This window comes from Microcebus murinus, chromosome 4, assembly GCF_040939455.1.
Source record: "Microcebus murinus isolate Inina chromosome 4, M.murinus_Inina_mat1.0, whole genome shotgun sequence".
Lineage (NCBI taxonomy): Eukaryota > Metazoa > Chordata > Mammalia > Primates > Cheirogaleidae > Microcebus > Microcebus murinus.
The window spans coordinates 68,395,888-68,413,907 of NC_134107.1; the positions used below are offsets into that span (position 1 = coordinate 68,395,888).

The following is an 18,020-nucleotide window of genomic DNA, read 5'->3' on the forward strand; positions in this document are numbered from 1 at the left end:
CAGGTATTTATAATGCCCACCTCAGAACCAAAAGTGACAGTTACAAAAATAATGCATTATAGCAACAAGTTCAATAGAGAGCTCCCTGAACAAGCAAAAATTGCAGCTGCTCAATTGCTTTCATCCTATGTAATTTAAAGGAGTCTTAAGTGTCTGTGGAGACACTTGTATCAGTTGATGGTTTCACCATATATTTTGAATAGCCAATGATCCTGCTTAACCCTAAATGCTCCTCTCCCAAGTGAGCTAGGCTCTGAGAGTTACCCCTTCTCTAAGTGGCATGGACTACATTCACAGGGAGAGGCAAGTTCTCATCCCAAGCTAATAAAGACTGCGTCTGTACTCAGACCAACACTCCAGAGCAGGCAGTTGGCAAATCGGAAAGGTAATCTTCAACCCCACTCGTTCCATACCTTCTCTGATTTCGCCTTCCTGGCATTGTGCACGAACCTGCGACCCAGCTTCTTAGCATACCAGATAGAGGCAAACATAGCGATGCCAATGGAAGGAATTCACAATGAAGCTGCTGCACAATCAACTTCCCACCTCGGCTCAGAGACGAACGGAATCAGGCTAGAGCTGTCACTTGCAGGCTGTTGCTTTCTCAGTTCCTCTCATGCTGGTTAGCAGAGGGAGAGGGTGGGAGGAGGGAGGGGTTGGGGGAAAAAGGCAGTCCTGTTTGGCCAGTCTGCAGGTATATTTACATCCTGCCAGCAGGAGGTCTGGGTGAGGCAGGCGCTGCCTTTGTAGCCAGCTCACACACATCCAGTTGGCTAAGTATCTGCCTGCGGTTCTTCAGCGCGGTCGCCACCAAACTCCATGTGTGTCAGGAGGAAGGGGAGCCGCAGTCAACTCCGGAGGCGGCTCACCTCCCGCTCTGGGCTCCGGCAGTTGCACTCCTCGCTTGGTTTCCCTCTGTCTTGACGGGTACGTGCTGGTGGCAGTGGCCGCGTGAAGGCAGATTCACACACAGCCTCGCAGGTAAATCAGCCAATACAAGAGCTGCCAGGCACGCGGGGAGAGAGCTGCCAGGCACGGGAGAGGCAGGGCCACCATGGATCTGGCCCTGCAGGCACAAACAGGTGTGTCTGGATCCCAAATCCCACTCAGGTTCTCTGAGATGATTACCAGGGCTGTTAGGGTAGCTTATTAAAGTTCAGACTGTCGTGTTAGACACTTTTAAGGTAAAGTCAATTTTAAGAGACAAGTGTTTCCTCCAATGAGAGATAATGTTGAAACCTTTTGCCAATCCTACAAGAGGACAAAAAATAAATGGCTCACGTTGGCAAGGAAAACCTGTCTTCTAGTGACACAAACAAAACTCAGTCGAGTAAATATTTTCCAGTAGATCTCAGAGGAGTACCCTATGAGCACTTATGGATCAAAGAATGTCTACACACTTGCAGACACTTGGAAAAGAACTCCTTTCTCTCAACAAAGGAACTTGATTTCTATCCCTAAAAAGGGTTGGGTCCAGAGTCAATCAAAAAAGTGTATTGTAAAGTATATTGGATAGCCTCATAGACAACAGGAGGTGGAATAAGGTAGCATAGGATAGGACATTGGTAGTTAGAACCCATGTCCATGTTGCTCACTAAAGGTAACCTTTGTGTCTGGCACAGTGCTTGGTGTAATGCATTTAATTTGTGTTTACTGAAGGAATGAATAACCTGGTTTCTGACTCTTACTTTGCTTCTAACTTGTTTCTTTGTTCTCTCTGGGCTCAATTTGCCTAATCTGTAAGTTAAAAGAATTGGGTATACAATTTTTAAGATCCCTTCCTGCCTAGGGGTCTATAATTTTGATTGTGGTTATTCTTATAAGTATTGAGTAGAAATCTCTATTGCTCACCAGGGACATAGATTAAGGAGTAATAATTCAGTGTTCTGAAAAGCCAACAGTGGCACCCTTGGGGTAGTCCAGCTCCTTTTACCTCTTTTGGCATGCCTAGCTGCCACCCAGGGTTTGGTTTTGCCATTAGCTATTTCTTTTCCTCTGTGCTTTCACTTCCTACGAGCACTACTTCCTACGAGCACTACTTTTAATTTCCTTTTGACACTCTTAGGCAACCTCTGTTTAAAGTTCTCCATATTATACCCTATACTCTTTGGAGGAAAAGTGCCACAAAAATCCAACAAATAAATACATGATAACTCCTGCTTAGTTTTCAAAGAGCTACTCAGCAGGACCATAGCTTACCCTAATATTGCTATGATGCTAAAGATACTTATTATATCTGTACACAAATTTGTCCAAGTCATGTTGTAGTTAAAAGAGTATTCCACTAACAGACTTAAGTATATAAAGGAATGGGAGAAACAATCCTTTCTAAGTTAATGACTAGAAAATTGTGTTTTTAACATTTTAAGATGAAATCAGATGCCACAGAAGTAAGACAAAAAATACTGAACACTGTACTTTCAAACCATTGATATCATTGAGGGAATCAAAGAATGTTAATTTATTCTGATTGGACTGACAGATTGTAAAATAATTTTTGTACTTTCTTCATAACTTAAGATTTCCTAAATCTCTAAAACTGAGGTTTGGAGAGATGTTTGATCATTTTGCTTATTGGGTTTGCTTTTATTCTGAACCTTTAATGACCTTTTCCACATACCTGATCAAAAGGCTTTGTAAACTTTTCCAAGGTGGAACTCTTTAGAAAATAAATCAAGCCTACCAGCTAAGATTTAACTTAAAATATGACAATAAGTAATGTTCCTTAAATAGGCAGTCAGAGGTAGAAAAGGCAATGTGGAGTAAGACATTTGTAATCAGGCTCCATTCTTTCTTAAACAAATGCATATTAGCAAAATGTAGATATTCAAAATATATGTGTTGAATGTGTCTATGACAAAGTAGGAAAATCTATAAACTGAGAAAGGCTGGAAGCATCAACAGAAGAATATCCATACATTTAAAGTTGCAAAAGTTGTAGGAAAGAAGAGTGCAATGCCAATTGAATGAAGTCATTGCCATAATTTATACAATCGTCGTCCCTGAGCTATCTGTGGGCAGATGTACTTGCTGCAAAGAAAGTGGCAGCTGCCTCCAGTTAATCCTTATAGTCTTTAACCACTGTTCTGCTCATTGAGATAACTAAGTTTTGTAACTTTGTTGTTTAAGTAAAACAAATTTTTCAGACACTTTCCAACTGTATATGGTAAGTACCTGAACAGACCTTTTCCTTTATAATTTCATTTCTAATACTTCTCATTTGACAGAAGCCTACCAGTACAGTGGAGTTTGAGATGCAACATTAATCCTTTTAAGCAGCTTTGGGTTCATGCCTCAACACACACACACTATGTGAGCTTCCTCTGAATTCTCAAGGTAAATTCAATGTTTCAATCAGCCATTAAGTATTATACAACTACATTTCTACCTAGGACATGAATGATTTTCTTTTAAAAATCACCTAAATATATCATAGAAAACTTTTGTAAACCAGAGTCAAAATTAAACTCTATTATCTGGTAGTTCAAAAAACTATCTAGGTTCAGAGTTGAATATAGACAAAAGAAAATACATATTGAGACATAAATATGTTATGTAAAAATTAATGATCATACAAAGATTTTTGTTTGGTGTATTTGCACATTTGACATGTATATTTGATAGCCCTCTGGCTAACATCAAATATTAGTCAATTATTAACAGCAAGTGTAGAATATACACTAGTAGAATTTATGAGTAAAATAATATAAACATAACATTTAACTTCAATTGAGAGGAATGCCAAGGTGTTGATGTTAGTTACCTCTGTACAGAATGGTAGAAAGGGGAAGATAAAAACTGTTATATTTTGCTCTCTCTATATGTGCATTATATGACTCACTTATATGAGAACATATTTGCATTATTATTTCTATGATTAAAAGGCAAGCAATGCTTTTCCACAATATTTTATTGAGTATTTACTACCTGTGAAACAGTAGGGACCTCTAAATGAATGAAATACAATCCCTCCTCTCAAAGAGCCCTATACAGTTGGGGACAAAAATATATAAAGAAATAAATTTCAATGCAGAATGGCATTGTTACAGATGTGAGAAAAATAATCTGAAAGCTTAGGGAGAAAATTACTATTTTTTTTTGTTTTTATATGAGATAAACCCAGGAATAATATTAGCTGGAAAAAGTACAATAATGAGTGCCAATGTATATAAAAAGCCAAAGGAATAGCCAAATCTTTCTGCATGTTTTATCTCTGTGGACAATAGGAAAAATAGTCACCATGAATTTATATGTATATCAAAGTCCATGTGCACAAACTGGCTGAGTTTGTCTCTTTCTGCACCAAAGAGACAACCAGTTATAGACAAGAGTAAAAAAAAAAAAGTTTTGAGTCAGTCCCAATAATAAAACCCACTGACTTTAATTACAAATAGGCAAAGCCTCTCTTTCTAATCTCAAAATCATCAAAGCTAATTCTTCAGCATTTGAATACCTCACATATCCTTTCTTTTAAATATTTAACCATCATAATATATTTAGGCACCAGAAATGTAAAAAACAACCCCTCATATAACACTCATCCATTTATCTACTACTCAGATTTAATAAATTTAATATTTTCCATATTTAATTCAGGTTAATTTTTAAAAGAAATAAACTCTCCATAATATAGTTAAAATATCCCCACCCCACCCCTTCAAATTCATCTCATTTCCTCATTATTTTTAGCATCCTAACCCTTCTCTTTGGATTAAATTTTCTTCTAACATATGCACATATTTTAATAGTCTTTCTGCAAAAATCTGTGGTGGTTAAACATAATCTTTTCATATGTTTCCTGAACTGTCTACATTCACCTTAGATTTTGGAAGTAAATAGAAAGCATTTTCTAGATTGACAATGATTTTCCCTCAGCACTTTGAAGGTAGTATCTCACACTGGCTTCTGGCATCAATTTTTCTGATGCGATGTCTGCTGTCAATCTAATTGTTACATAGTAAGAAATATGTCTTTCTATGGTTTGTTTAAAAATTTATTTTTGTCTTTGTTCAACTATAGTTTCACTATATTTCGTTTTTTAAATAATTCTGCTTTAAACTCATTGTGGTTATCTAGTCTGATTAATCATTAAAAAAACAGTCAGTCATTAACTTTTCTGATATTTCTTCCCTCTCATTCTCATTAGTCTTTATTCTAAAATTCTGTTATATTATTCCTGGACCATTTTAATCTGTCCACCCTATTGCATCATATATTTCATATTGTTCTTCTCCTTCTTTCTCTGTGCTGCTTTCAGGGTTATATCTTCAGATCTAATTAATATTTTCTTTTCCTTTTATTTCAAAATATTAAGGGGATTAAAGTATTTTTGTTATATGGATTAATTGAATAATGCTGAAGTCAGGGCTTTCAGTGTGCCAGAGAAGTGTACATGATACCTGATAAGTACGATTTTATCCCTAACCCCCTTCCACTCTCCCTACTTCTTAGTTTTCAATGTCCTTTACACCACTATATGACTGTATATATTCATTGTTTGGCACCCACTTATTAGTGAGAACATGTGGTGTTTGTTTTACCATTCCTGGGATACTTTGCTTAAAATAATGTTCTCCAGTTCCATCCATCCAAGTTGCTGCAAAAGGCACTATTTCATTCCTTTTTATGGCTGAGTAGTAATCCATGGTGTGTGTGTGTGTATATATATATATATATATATACACACACACAAACACACACACCACATCTTCTTTATCCACCCATCACTTGATGGACATTTAGGTTAATTCCATACCTTTCCAATTATGAATTGTGCTGTGATAAACATTCAAGTGCAGGTGTCTTTTGATATAATGATTTCTTTTCCTTTGGGCATATACCCAGTAGTAGGATTGTGGATTGACTATTTTCTAATTTCTATTTTTATCTTAGATTATAATCTATTGTTTTTATTTATCTATAGATAATTTGTTTTTAATTTACATATATATTTATTTTGATATATTCTCTGTGTGTGTATACATTTAAATCCTAGTCTTTTACCATAATGTTCTGTTCTTTTATGATTTTTCTTCCATTCTCTATCATGCTTTTAATTTAAAAGTACTTAGATGGTAGTCCTTATAAAATACTTTTATTCCTTAATTTTCATAGAGGTCTAATCCTACTAATTTCACTTATGGTGGGTAGTTCCTGCGTCTCATTGTACACTTTTATTCTGAGATCTTCTTTAGCAAGATTGTAGTTCCTGTAGGAGTTCCAGGGACCTTTAGTTGTAGAATTGTTTCTACAGAATACTTTTGCACATCATTCTGATAGCTGCCCAGAGAGTTCACTAATCCAGGAGTAGTTTCACATAAATTTTTTGTCTTGGAGTTATTCTCCCCACATAAAAGGGTTTAAATTTATTTTTTTTTCTTTTTCACTCATAATAGAAAAACTTCCTTGTTGCTTCCCTGGGTTGGTGAATGAATTTTTTTAGAAACCCTTTCATTAATGAGAATCCTTTTAAGTTTTCAGTTTTATGCAGGAGGCTCGGTTTCATTTCTCTTCCTTTGGTAATCCTAAGGTCAAGTGTCCTGTCCAGCATAGCCATCAAAATCCCACACTCTCACCCCAGGGACATTTATTTATTATCGTATACTCCTGGGAAACTCACTGCCCTGGCCATGATTATATACAAATACAGACAAGTCAAAGTGGTATGCCTCTAAACCCAAGATCAAACTGGAGAATTTAAACTGGCCTGCACAGAAGGCTTTAGTGTTTAATAAACATGTGTGGCAAAAATATGTATAAGATTTATTGTTAAATGTTTCATATAACAGTTTCAGGAAAGTCACATAACTAAAATGCTATTCAAAAGTCACCATAACATAATAATCAATTACATAAACTTAGCTGTGAGATAGACCACCATCATTTATTTGAGACCTTGGACAAGTTATGCCAACTCTATAAATGTGAGTAATAATGGAAACCATGCCATTGTATAAGGAATAAAAATAAGGAGCAAATGAGATAACACATATACATTATTTGGAGTAGTTCTTGGCACACTATGGGTACAATAAAAATATTGCTTTTATTTTTATTCATTCTCTAATCTTCAAGAAAGACGAAAAGCATAATAGTCAAGATAGACAAGGTGTGCATGCTATTATGAAGAAGCAGAGAATGATTTTTAAAAATGCTCTTTTTATTTGTATTTAATCATCCTCACCATTATGAAAGTCTACTTTCTTCTTTCTTCAGTCTCTTCTCCTTTTCTATGCCATTAGTGAAGAACAAAAATTAGTTTCCAAGCTCTTGTAAAAATCATTAATAAATTTAAAAATGTTCCGTTTCTCTTTTATATGTCTCTTTCCTGAGCCAAATAAATATTTTCTTGAGGATTTTTAAAAAGTAGGTATATTTTCTGAGATTATTATCAGAGCATCTCTTCATTTTACAGATCTCTCATGAGAAAAGCAACTCTAATGGATCCCAAATTTACATAGTAGTTCTGAATTAACATGCTGTGATTTTCCCATGTTCTTAAAATTAAATTTTGCTGCAACTGAAGACATAAAATGATATGACAATGACTCTCAAAAGGAATAGAGAACTGAGTGAGCAAAATAGAAGAATATCAAGCCAGCAGCCAATACACATCCGATAAAGGGCTGATAACTAGAATCTATTTAGAACTTAGGAAAATCAGCAAGGAAAAATCAAACAACCCTATCAAAAAGTGGGCAAAGGACATGAACAGAAATTTTTCAAAAGAAGACAGAATAATGGCCAACAAACATATGAAAAAATGCTCAATATCTCTAATCATCAGGGAAATGCAAATCAAACCCACAATGAGATATCACTTATCTCCAGTGAGAATGGCCTTTATTAACAAGTCCCAAAACAATAAATGTTGGCATGGATGTGGAGAGATAGGAACACTCCTACATTGCTGGTGGGACTGCAAACTAGTTCAACCTCTGTGGAAAGCAATATGGAGATACCTTGAAGCGATACAAGTGGATTTGATCCAGCAATCCCACTACTAGGCATCTACCGAAAAGAACAAAAGTCACTCTATAAAAAAGACACCTGCACTCAAATGTTTATAGCAGCACAATTCACAATTCCAAAGATGTGAAAACGACCGAAGTGCCCATCAATACATGAGTAGATCAATAAAATGTGGTATACATATACCATGGAGTACTTACTATTCAGCTATAAGAAACAACAGTCATAAAGCACCTCTTGTACTTTCCTGGATAGAGCTGGAACCCATTCTACTAAGTGAGGTATCCCAAGAATGGAAAAATAAGCACCACATGTACTCACCAGCAAATTGGTATTAACTGATCAACACCTAAGTGGACATATAGGAATAATGTTTATTGGGTGTCAGGCAGGTGGGAGGGGTGGGGATGGGTATATACATACATAATGAGTGCAATGCGCACAAACTGGGGGATGGACACGCTGGAAGCCCTGCCTTGAGGGAGGAGGGAGGGAAGGGCAATATATGTAACCTTAACAGTTGTACCCCCATAATATGGGGAAAAATAAAAAGAATAGGTATCTCATGGAACATACAATAACTTTGACTTGTGAATACAAATGGCAATGAAATGAACAAGTCCGTAGTTTTTTGAAACAGCTACAGGCCCTAGAAGTGGGTAGTTGAATAATTTAGTAAGTGAGAATGAAATTCAACTTCTTCAAATTTAAATGTCTTCCCAAAGCATGCGACAAATACAGACATTCAAACACCACTCATCTACCCTAAGCTATTTAAACTGGGAACTTCCAAAGAATTATAACTCAATTAGTCAGTCTAATATTCTTGTTATCTCAACAACAAAATAAATTATTTCCATAATTCATAGAGGTAGGTGCCAGTTTGGAAAGCAATTGTTCTTAAGTTTTTATTTCATTTCTACCAGTTATCATATCTGTGGGTACTGAATTAATAATCAATTTCTAAATTCTTCTTGAGCTCAAATAATCGATTAGTTTATGATATTTATGACCCAAGAATTAATCTGTAAAATAATTACCTCTCACATCCAAAGGGCATTTCTGATGAAGTCAAGCCTTGCCATACCATCCATTTGGGTCTTATTATTTTCTGTTTCCATGTCATACTCTGCACTTGTATCTTTGCACATGCTATTTCTGCTACCTGTAGTCTTACCATTCCACCTCACTTCCTGCTCCCCGTCATTCTAAATGTGACAAATTTATACACAATTTTTGAAACTTGGTTTAAGAATTCTCTATGAAATTTTTCATGATAACCTCTAGGAGGCAGAGGTTATAAGTCCCCTATTGCACTGTGTATATAACTCAGATTTAGTTGTTATTATATTACATTTATCTGTGATACTTTGAACTTATGTTTCCCCATAAATGCCTATGAACCATTCAAGAAAAGTACCATATTTTACTTACATTTTTGTATCATCAGAGATCTATATAGTCCTTTTCACATGGTACTTGCTCAATAAATATTTTTGAATGTTTTAATAGTTATTTGCTGAATTAATGAACAAATGAATGAGCATATTACTTGAATTAAACAGTTTCATACTCTTAGGAGACAAAAGAAGACAGTATATCAGTGTATACTGAGCACTTATTATTACCCTTTGATTGTATTTTTACCTCACACTCATCTTCACACTATAAAAGATAAATCAAGGCAAGGTAACAAGAGTGCTTCAAAAAACACCATTTCTAAAGGTAAGTCACTGACACTTGTTGATTCATGGCCCACAAGCTCTCAAAATTTTGACTTTGTAACTCTTCCCCTTCTATAGTTACAGGTGATCTTTTGCAAAATTGAATAAATACAACCAATACATACATAAATAATAAACCTCTTTTTTATTTCCTTAAAAATAATATCCACTAATGAAAACATACAAATCATTCCACTTTCCATTCTACCGCCTACATAAATCAGAAACAGCAGCTGCTGAAATCTTCAATGCAAATGTCAATTGCAGATAGTGTTACTGAAAATATTCCTGATATTAATTGCAACCTCTCTCCAGTTTAAAGAATATATATAGTTTAAAAAATGTATAATAGCGTTATCATGTTGTATTCTTCATGGCTTACTAGAAAGAAAAGGAAGGGGGGTGATTTGCTAGTTGTATTCTATATGTTAGCTATTTTATATTAAGATCTTTATATGAAGTCAAAGTATATTGCCCTTAAGATGCATAAAGTATCTTGACCACTAAAACACTTAGAAAAATATCAGAACAAGAATTACATATTTTCCAGAATAAACAGCATGAGCAAAAGCAAAAAAAGTTAGAAAACATGAGATGTATTTGAGGATCAGTGAGGAATTAGGCAGAAAAGACTATAGCCATACCATAATTAGACAATGACAATAAATGTTTAATCATGACAAATATGGGCAGAGTTAGAGATTAGGGAGAATGATAGAGGTTGGTAGAGATAATAAGGGTCTTAATTAGTGTAACTGTGGTAGAAATAAAGGCAAGAGGCAACATAAGAAATATTCTTTCTTGACATCCTAGACTAGGTTCAAATTCCTGAATCACTCTCTTAGTACAATATACACCTTTTCACAAAATTTCTCATGTTGACAATCATCTACTTAACATATGTATTTTCCTTGCTTTCCTTGTGGGACATTCTGTTAAAGCAGGGATCATGCCTGTCTTTTTACCATTGTATCCTCTTTTTACCATTGTGTCCTCCATGCCTAATGAAATGCGTGGCACATAATAAGGGCTTCAAAAAATTTATCTAATTCATGAATGAAACAAGAAAAAACTGAGGAGATAGAATCTGTAAAATTTGACCAGTGCTTTATAGTCTGAGAACAAAGTGTCAAAAGCAGCTAAAGATTTGAGCCCAGGGGACTTCAAGATACCTGTAAGATAAACGAAGAATTTGCTTTAGAGTGCCTCCTTCTTTCACTATAGTTGCTACTTCTTTCCTTGTCTCTTCAATCATTTTAAGTTCTTATTTTATAGCCTCTTTCTGAAACTTTGATTAAATTAATTTCTTAGAAATTTAATTCTCATGGTTGTTAATATCTGCTGATTGTTCCTTGTGCTCAATAGTTTCCATGTGAGGCTTCTAAATTTTCTTTGTAAACTCTTCTAAAGCAAAAAATTGTTTTTGCTTTTGAGATGGGGAAATGTTGTTAATTATTCCATATGTTCTAATTCAGTTTTCTCTAGAGGGTTTAACCTGTGCCTTAGGAGATTTCTACATTCATATGGTCATGGTTAGTTACTTTTACATATATTTATATTATAATTCCCCTGCAAAAGTCAAGATTATGTGAACCTAATAAATAATGTGGTGAAATAATCCCTGCTCCACCCATTCATTTATTCCAGAAATATTTGAGTGTTACTATGCATCAGCTTGTTTCTAAACAATGGGGACATAACAATGAACTAAACAGACAACAATCCCTACCTCATGGAGCTTACACTTTAGTGCAGAGAAGAAATAGTACAAAAGACAAATAGAAAAATATACTCTTAAATAGCAACACATGTTAAGGAGAAAAATAAAGCATAGAAATGAAATAAAAGGTCTTGGGAATAGTTAAAGTTTTTGATAGGTTGATTATGGTAAAACACACTGAAAAGGTAACATTTGAGTAGAGATCTAAAGGAAATGACAGTAAGCTAGATAGATACCTGAGGAAAGAATATTCTATGGGAAGGTCTTAAGAACGGGCTGTGGCTAGCTTGTTTGAAGATTGTAAGGAAGGCAGTGTAGCTGAAGCAGAATGAGTAAGAAGATGGGACAAAATAAGGTCAGAGAGGTAAAGAGGTAGGTAAAGGAAGAAATAAGAAAAGCAGATCTTGTGGGTCTCATAAGCTATTGTGGGCACTTTGGCTTTTGCTATAAATGAGATGGGAAGCAATTTCAGAGTAATAACATGATATGACTAATGTTTTAATAGGATTACTCCTGCTGCTATTTTGAAAATTTTGACTGTAGGGGGTCAAGGCTGGGAGCAGGGAGAACAGTTAATAACTGTTGCAATTATCAAGTTCAAAGGGAATGGTAACTTGGACAAAACTTATTCATATGGAAATAAAACAAAACAAAACAAAACAAAACAAAACAGTGGCTGGGTTCTGGGCATATTTTGAAGATAAACCCAACAGATTGTACTGTTATGTTGAATGTGGTCTATAAGAAAAAAAGATGTGGCACAGATAACTCCAAACATTTGACTTGAGAAACTAGAGTGCTGAACTCACCATTAGCTGAAATGATGAGAGCAGGTTTTGTAAAAAAATAAGTTAGGATCTGACAGCCAGGGCTGGTGGTACATATCTGTAGTCCCAGCTACTTGGGAGGCTGAGCTGGGATGATCACCTCAAACCAGGAGTTTAAGTACTACCTGGGCAAAGAGATAGGCCTCATCTCCAAAAATAAAATAAAATAAAATAAAAATTTGTGGTATGCGCAAAGGAAGGCTGATTTTTCCTATAGGCAGTTATGTAGAGCTGACTGTGGGGCTTAAGTATACTCACATTTTTGTATACTGGGGGTCCTGAAACCAATCTCCCAAGCATACCGAAGGATGTCTGTACTTTTAATTTTAAATTTACATTTAAACACAAAAATAGTAAACATTGAAGTCTTGAAAAAAAAAATCCGTGTGTAATACAACTACACAGTTCACACCTGTGTTATTTAAGGGTCAAATGTAGTTGAAGTTAGAAAACTAAGTTCCCAAATTGAGATTTTTTTCATAGCTATTTTAGAATGGAAAATACAAAAAGGATAGTAGCAACTAATAATGGGTAATCCTTCTAAAAGACATTCACCAGTGCAAGGCATCGTTTTCAGGCTGAAAGATTGTTGCTCTAACCATGAGATCTTGACCCTAATTACATTAGTTTTCTGGATGAAGAAACCGAAGCAAGGAGAATTTAAAAAAATAAAAATCATATATACAATAAAAAATAGAATAAATAATAGCATAGAAAATAGAAAAATAGAATAAAATTTATAAAATATAATTACAACTGGATAATAAACTTGGGAAATACATTTTTTAAAATAGCATAAAAAAGATAAATATTTAAGATGATAGATATCCCAATTACCCTGATTTGATATGTGAATGTAGCAATTTCCCAAGTATATCTTGACAATATATAAATCTATTATATGTCATAAAAATAATAAATTAAATTAAATTTTTAAAAGATTCTGGATATTTTGACTTGGCGATATCTTTTAGACATATGAGTGAAGGCATCAAGTAAGGTGCTGGCTATGCAAGTCTAGAGTCTGGAAGAAGATGTTGGCATTTAAACAGTATTTAAAACCTTGATCATTGACAAAGGAAGAGAATAAGCTCAAAGACCAAGTCCTGGAGCATCTCAACATTTATAATTATCTGTTTAATATATGATTTCCTTACTGAACTGTGAATTCTGTGAAAGTTATAAACAAAGTGAAAGACAAGAAATTTGAGGATCTATGCAATGGAAGTGGTTATAATGAATTTTCATGGAGTTTAAGCTGGGTAAGGCTAGAAGAGAGGTGAAAACCAGAGAAAAGATGATAAGATCCATGTATTTATAAGACCAGGTAGGGCTCAGAAGTTTGTTGGACTCAAGGTACTTACAGATATTTGAGGCTTATATTGTGGATACTGTGCTTTACGTGGTTAAGATGCTTTTCAAAATCTAACATTTATCAAGTTTCTAATATGAGTCAAATACCTAACTACTTACCGTATTTAATCTTGAAAATATTTTATGTGGTGTCTCCTATTTTTTTCTCCAGTCTACACATAAGTAGACTTCCAGAAAATTAAGTACCTTACTGGAGGTCACTCAACTAACAATGCAAGCTGAAATCTGACTCAGAATCTCTGTTCCTAACCACTAGTAGGAGCAAGATGCTTGTCATATGGTATGTTCTTTTTTTTCTGGGGCTGGGTATGCCCTGTGAGCATGCTAGCTATGTTGAGGATCAAAAACCTGCTTTTCTTATTTTCTGTGTTCATTGTACTTGTTCTTTTCCTTGGTATTTAGTGAAGTCTTTGTGAAGTTCCATTCTATCTCAGAGGAGTTGAAGAGTCAAAGAAAAGGTTTTATTCATGATACGCTAGAATTTATAAGAAGGCAGTTCTACCCTGGCTTGCTCAGGGGAAAAATAATTCAGGGGGACTGAGTTAGACCACTTTTATCCATTGTCCCATATGTACAGTCTCATAAAAATCTACCAAAGTGGTTAATCAGCTAATTAGTGATAAGAATTTCAGAGCTAAAGCTCCAGAGGAAGATGATGAGGCACGTAGGAAGGAGGAAGAAAGCACAACTTTGAGAGCCATCCTTATGGAAGGGATGATTGTCCACCTAGAAGAAATAGATATATTCTTACTACCCACTAAACTCAAGAAAATAGTCAGCCTGTGGGATAAAAAAAAAAAAAAAAGTAAATGTAGAATGTAATAATCACTTTGGGAATGTAAAAGAGTGCAACCATTTGAAAATGTTTGGCAGTTTCTTAAAAAGTTGAACATACACCTAAAATATGACTCAGCAAGTCCACTCCCAGGCATTTACCCAAGAAAAATGAGAGCATATATTCATTCAAAGATGATACACAAATTTCATAACAACTTTATTTGTAATAGCCCTAAACTGGAAAAAAACCAAATGTCCATCAACAGAGGAATAAACAAATTGTGTTATATTCATAAAATGAATACTACTTGGCAATAAAAAGAAATGAACTAGTGATATAAGCTAAAGCATGGATGAAACTTCAAATAAACAGGCTGAGTGAAATAAGCCAGACAAAAAAGGGCTCATCTTGTATAATCCCATTTATACCCCAACAAAGCTGTTAAAACAACAATATAAGGATACTTAGTATCTAAAACTTGAATACATTTGGTATTCTTAAAGGGAAGGATTGAAAAAAGACAAAATGACTTCATTAAAAAAAGGAAATAAATATAAATATTGAAGAAAAGAAGCAGAAACCAGGACACTTTAGCAAAATTTCTATTTCCTTTTTTTATTCTATCTCTACCTCACCTCTATTCTTCTCTTATCTATCACCTACAAAAATTTTCCTAGTGAAATTTCACACCTGTCCATTTCTGACACCATTTAACATTTAGTAATAGTGCAAGTATTAACAATGTATTTTGGGTATATGTTTCTGTTTGGCCTACATAGCAAGTACATCAATAAAGATTTTTTTAAAAAAATCAGTTATATTTTTCTTTTCCATTTTATTTCATTTGGCTTTGGTGAAGAAAGAGACTTAACAATGGCATTTAATTATAATTTTAGAGATTGATTTTCTACTCTATTTTCTGTTGCTTGCTTAGGAAGCAAACTTTTCAAAGTCTATGAACTATTAATCTCAGCAATCTTTGGCAAGCGAACTATTGTAAGAGATCCTGAGAATACTTTATGTTCCCTTTCTTTGCTCAAATGCAAGAAGCTTGGAAATTAGAGGGATTTTTTCCTACTTAGAAAAAGAAAGAAAGAAAATATCACTAAGGATCATGTATGTAACAACACATACCAGAGTATTATCACAATAATTCACTGAACATTTAAAAGGACATAGTCCTATTCAAAAATATTCAAGGGCCTAATAGCAAATCTAAATTAGTACTCCACATCCAGGAAAATTTGAGAATTCAACTGCATCATGCAAAAAAGTCTTCTCTGATGGAGAAGGGCTGCTTCAGATTCAGGAATGTTGGCCAAAATGGTCAATTTGTTTCCTGTAGGCACAACTCAGATTACATTCTTGACTCCTCAACACTGAGCTCTTTCCAGCACATCCATTAAGGGAATTTGGCTCACATTGAGGTTGTAAGACCTAATGTCTATGAGAATGAAAATAAGTTTTACCACAGGAGTATGGAACACTGGGTTCTGAGCAAGAGGGCAGGCATGTAGCTTTGCGTGGAAAGCCTGGTGACCAATCCAATGCCAAACATATTCAGGCATTTTGATAGGGCAACTCAAACTCCCTCAGCTCATTTACTGAAGATCCGTGGCCCAGATTTTAAAAAATGTATTTTTAATACATTTATTTAGAAGCATGAATAAGTAGCTATTCACCAGAAACAAGAATCCATGGCAAGTAGATATTTGGCCCAGATCTATGGTGGAAGACATAATGGTGGGAAAATCCCCTAGTTTCCACCCTAAAAATATTTGTGATGCTTTTTCTAGCAATGTTCTAAGAGCCTATCTCATAAAATTTCCATAATAATGATAAATTCATTGCTCATTATTTGATATGTGCAAGGCATTGTGCTAAGTGCTTTACACAAAGTTCATAGCTCATCACAACTTTATAAAGTCAGGAACTAAACTTTATCCTTATAGTACAGACCTTTTCACAGCATTGGTCCTGTGCTTTATGTATACCATGGGCACTCTCTCCTAGGGTCTCATGCTTTGCTCTAGTCTCTGCCTGAAATTCTCTTTCCCAAATATCCACATGGTCACTCCTTTACCTCCTTCATGCCTGTACATGAAGTACAAAAGTGCTTTCATGACTGTACATGAATGTTGAAAAGTGACGCTTTTTCAATGATTCTGTTCTTTTCACTGTGCTCTTTTTTATTTTTAAACACTGTACCTATCAGCACCTAACATCCCATTTCGCTTATTTATTTTATTTCTTCTCTCCCCACCCTCACTATAATGTAAGTTCCTGAAGGCAGGGATTTTTGCCATATTTGTTCATTCGCTAGAAGGAAGCCTGGCACATTGTAGGTGCTCATCAAATATCTAAAAGTGGTAAGTGGAAGTGATGCAGCTTTAAGTAACAGCCACTTCTTATAAGTGAGCATTTTTTAAAAAGAGAAAAAACAACATCTTAAAATAAATCCTTGGTCTCAGTTTAAGGATAACTAAAAATTGTGCTAATAAGCCATGTTCAAATAATTTTATCCAAACTTAACTCTGCACAACAACAGGTTACACATTGTAAGTGGGCAATGATTCTCAGTTTATTAGCAGGTATTAGGTTTAAAAATGTGTCACACACTAATCTGAAGCTTCCAATCTTGTCGAGAAGAGAAAACATATAACCTGAAACAATTAGAAGACAAAATATCAAACAGTTAATTTCTCATTTACTCATTCATTTAAGTAGTAAAATATTACCTCCATGTGCAAGGCATTCTGAGCTAGGTGCAGGTATAGAAATGAATATAATGTAGTTCCTGACTTCAAGAAGTTTACAGTCTGGTAGAAGATGTAGGATATACTACAAAACAAAACTTGCTTAATGGACTAAAAACTTAATAAATGGAATAAAAGGTACCAAAATTGAGTAAAAATATAAAATGCTTTGAGAATCCATAAAGGGAGAATTTACAAAGAGAGTATATCATAAAGCGCTAAACCAAATATAATCAAATGCCAAACTGTATGGCAAAGACAATAAAATGTTATTGCCCTATTACTCATGCAATTGAAATACACCAGGGATTTTAGTAAGCTTTCATGCAGAAAATAACATATACCAAGAGTCATATTTCTCTTGGTTCCATGTGAAAGGGCAATGAACATTAAACAGAGTACAACCCTGAGTGATGTTTCCAGCTCCACTTGAGAGAAATTTCATAACCTATTCTCAAGATTTTCAAACTGAAGAGAAAGTCTAGTATTAATTTTCCAAAGGTTAAATTTATAATTAAATTCATGCAAATTGACTAAATATAGCAAATATCATAAATGCAAGTTGTTACATTACATGTAAAGTGTTACCTTCCAAGAAATAGAGAGATAAATAGAATGCGATCTATATTTCAATGTCTTATTTTTTCTATTTATACAAACGCTACTAATTATTGTAGAAAATCTGAACATACACAATATAAGAATAAAATTCACTTGCAATCCTATCTAAATCATAGTAAATTTGTTTATTTCCTTCTGTATATATGTACAGATATAGATGCAGACATAAATATGGAAACTGGTAGAGCTATTGATCATAATTTTCATAATGTTTTATGTATTATTTTGAGAAATTGTATCACCATTCAA

At 34.5% G+C, this 18,020-nt stretch overlaps 1 protein-coding gene across 13 annotated transcripts in view; it reads right to left on the minus strand.

The window, feature by feature from the left end:
• DLG2 (discs large MAGUK scaffold protein 2) overlaps positions 1-18,020 on the minus strand; it is a 1,870,454-nt gene that overhangs the window by 867,669 nt on the left and 984,765 nt on the right. The window contains exon 1 of one of the 13 annotated variants that reach the window (XM_076002377.1): positions 414-5,944. The exons of 11 other annotated variants lie outside the window; for them this stretch is intronic. In XM_076002377.1, coding sequence (XP_075858492.1) covers positions 414-491 — 78 coding nt within the window. In that variant the 5' untranslated portion in view covers positions 492-5,944. Of the gene's footprint in view, positions 1-413; positions 5,945-18,020 lie in introns of those variants that run through there. One more of the 13 variants, XM_076002379.1, reaches the window with a different exon arrangement.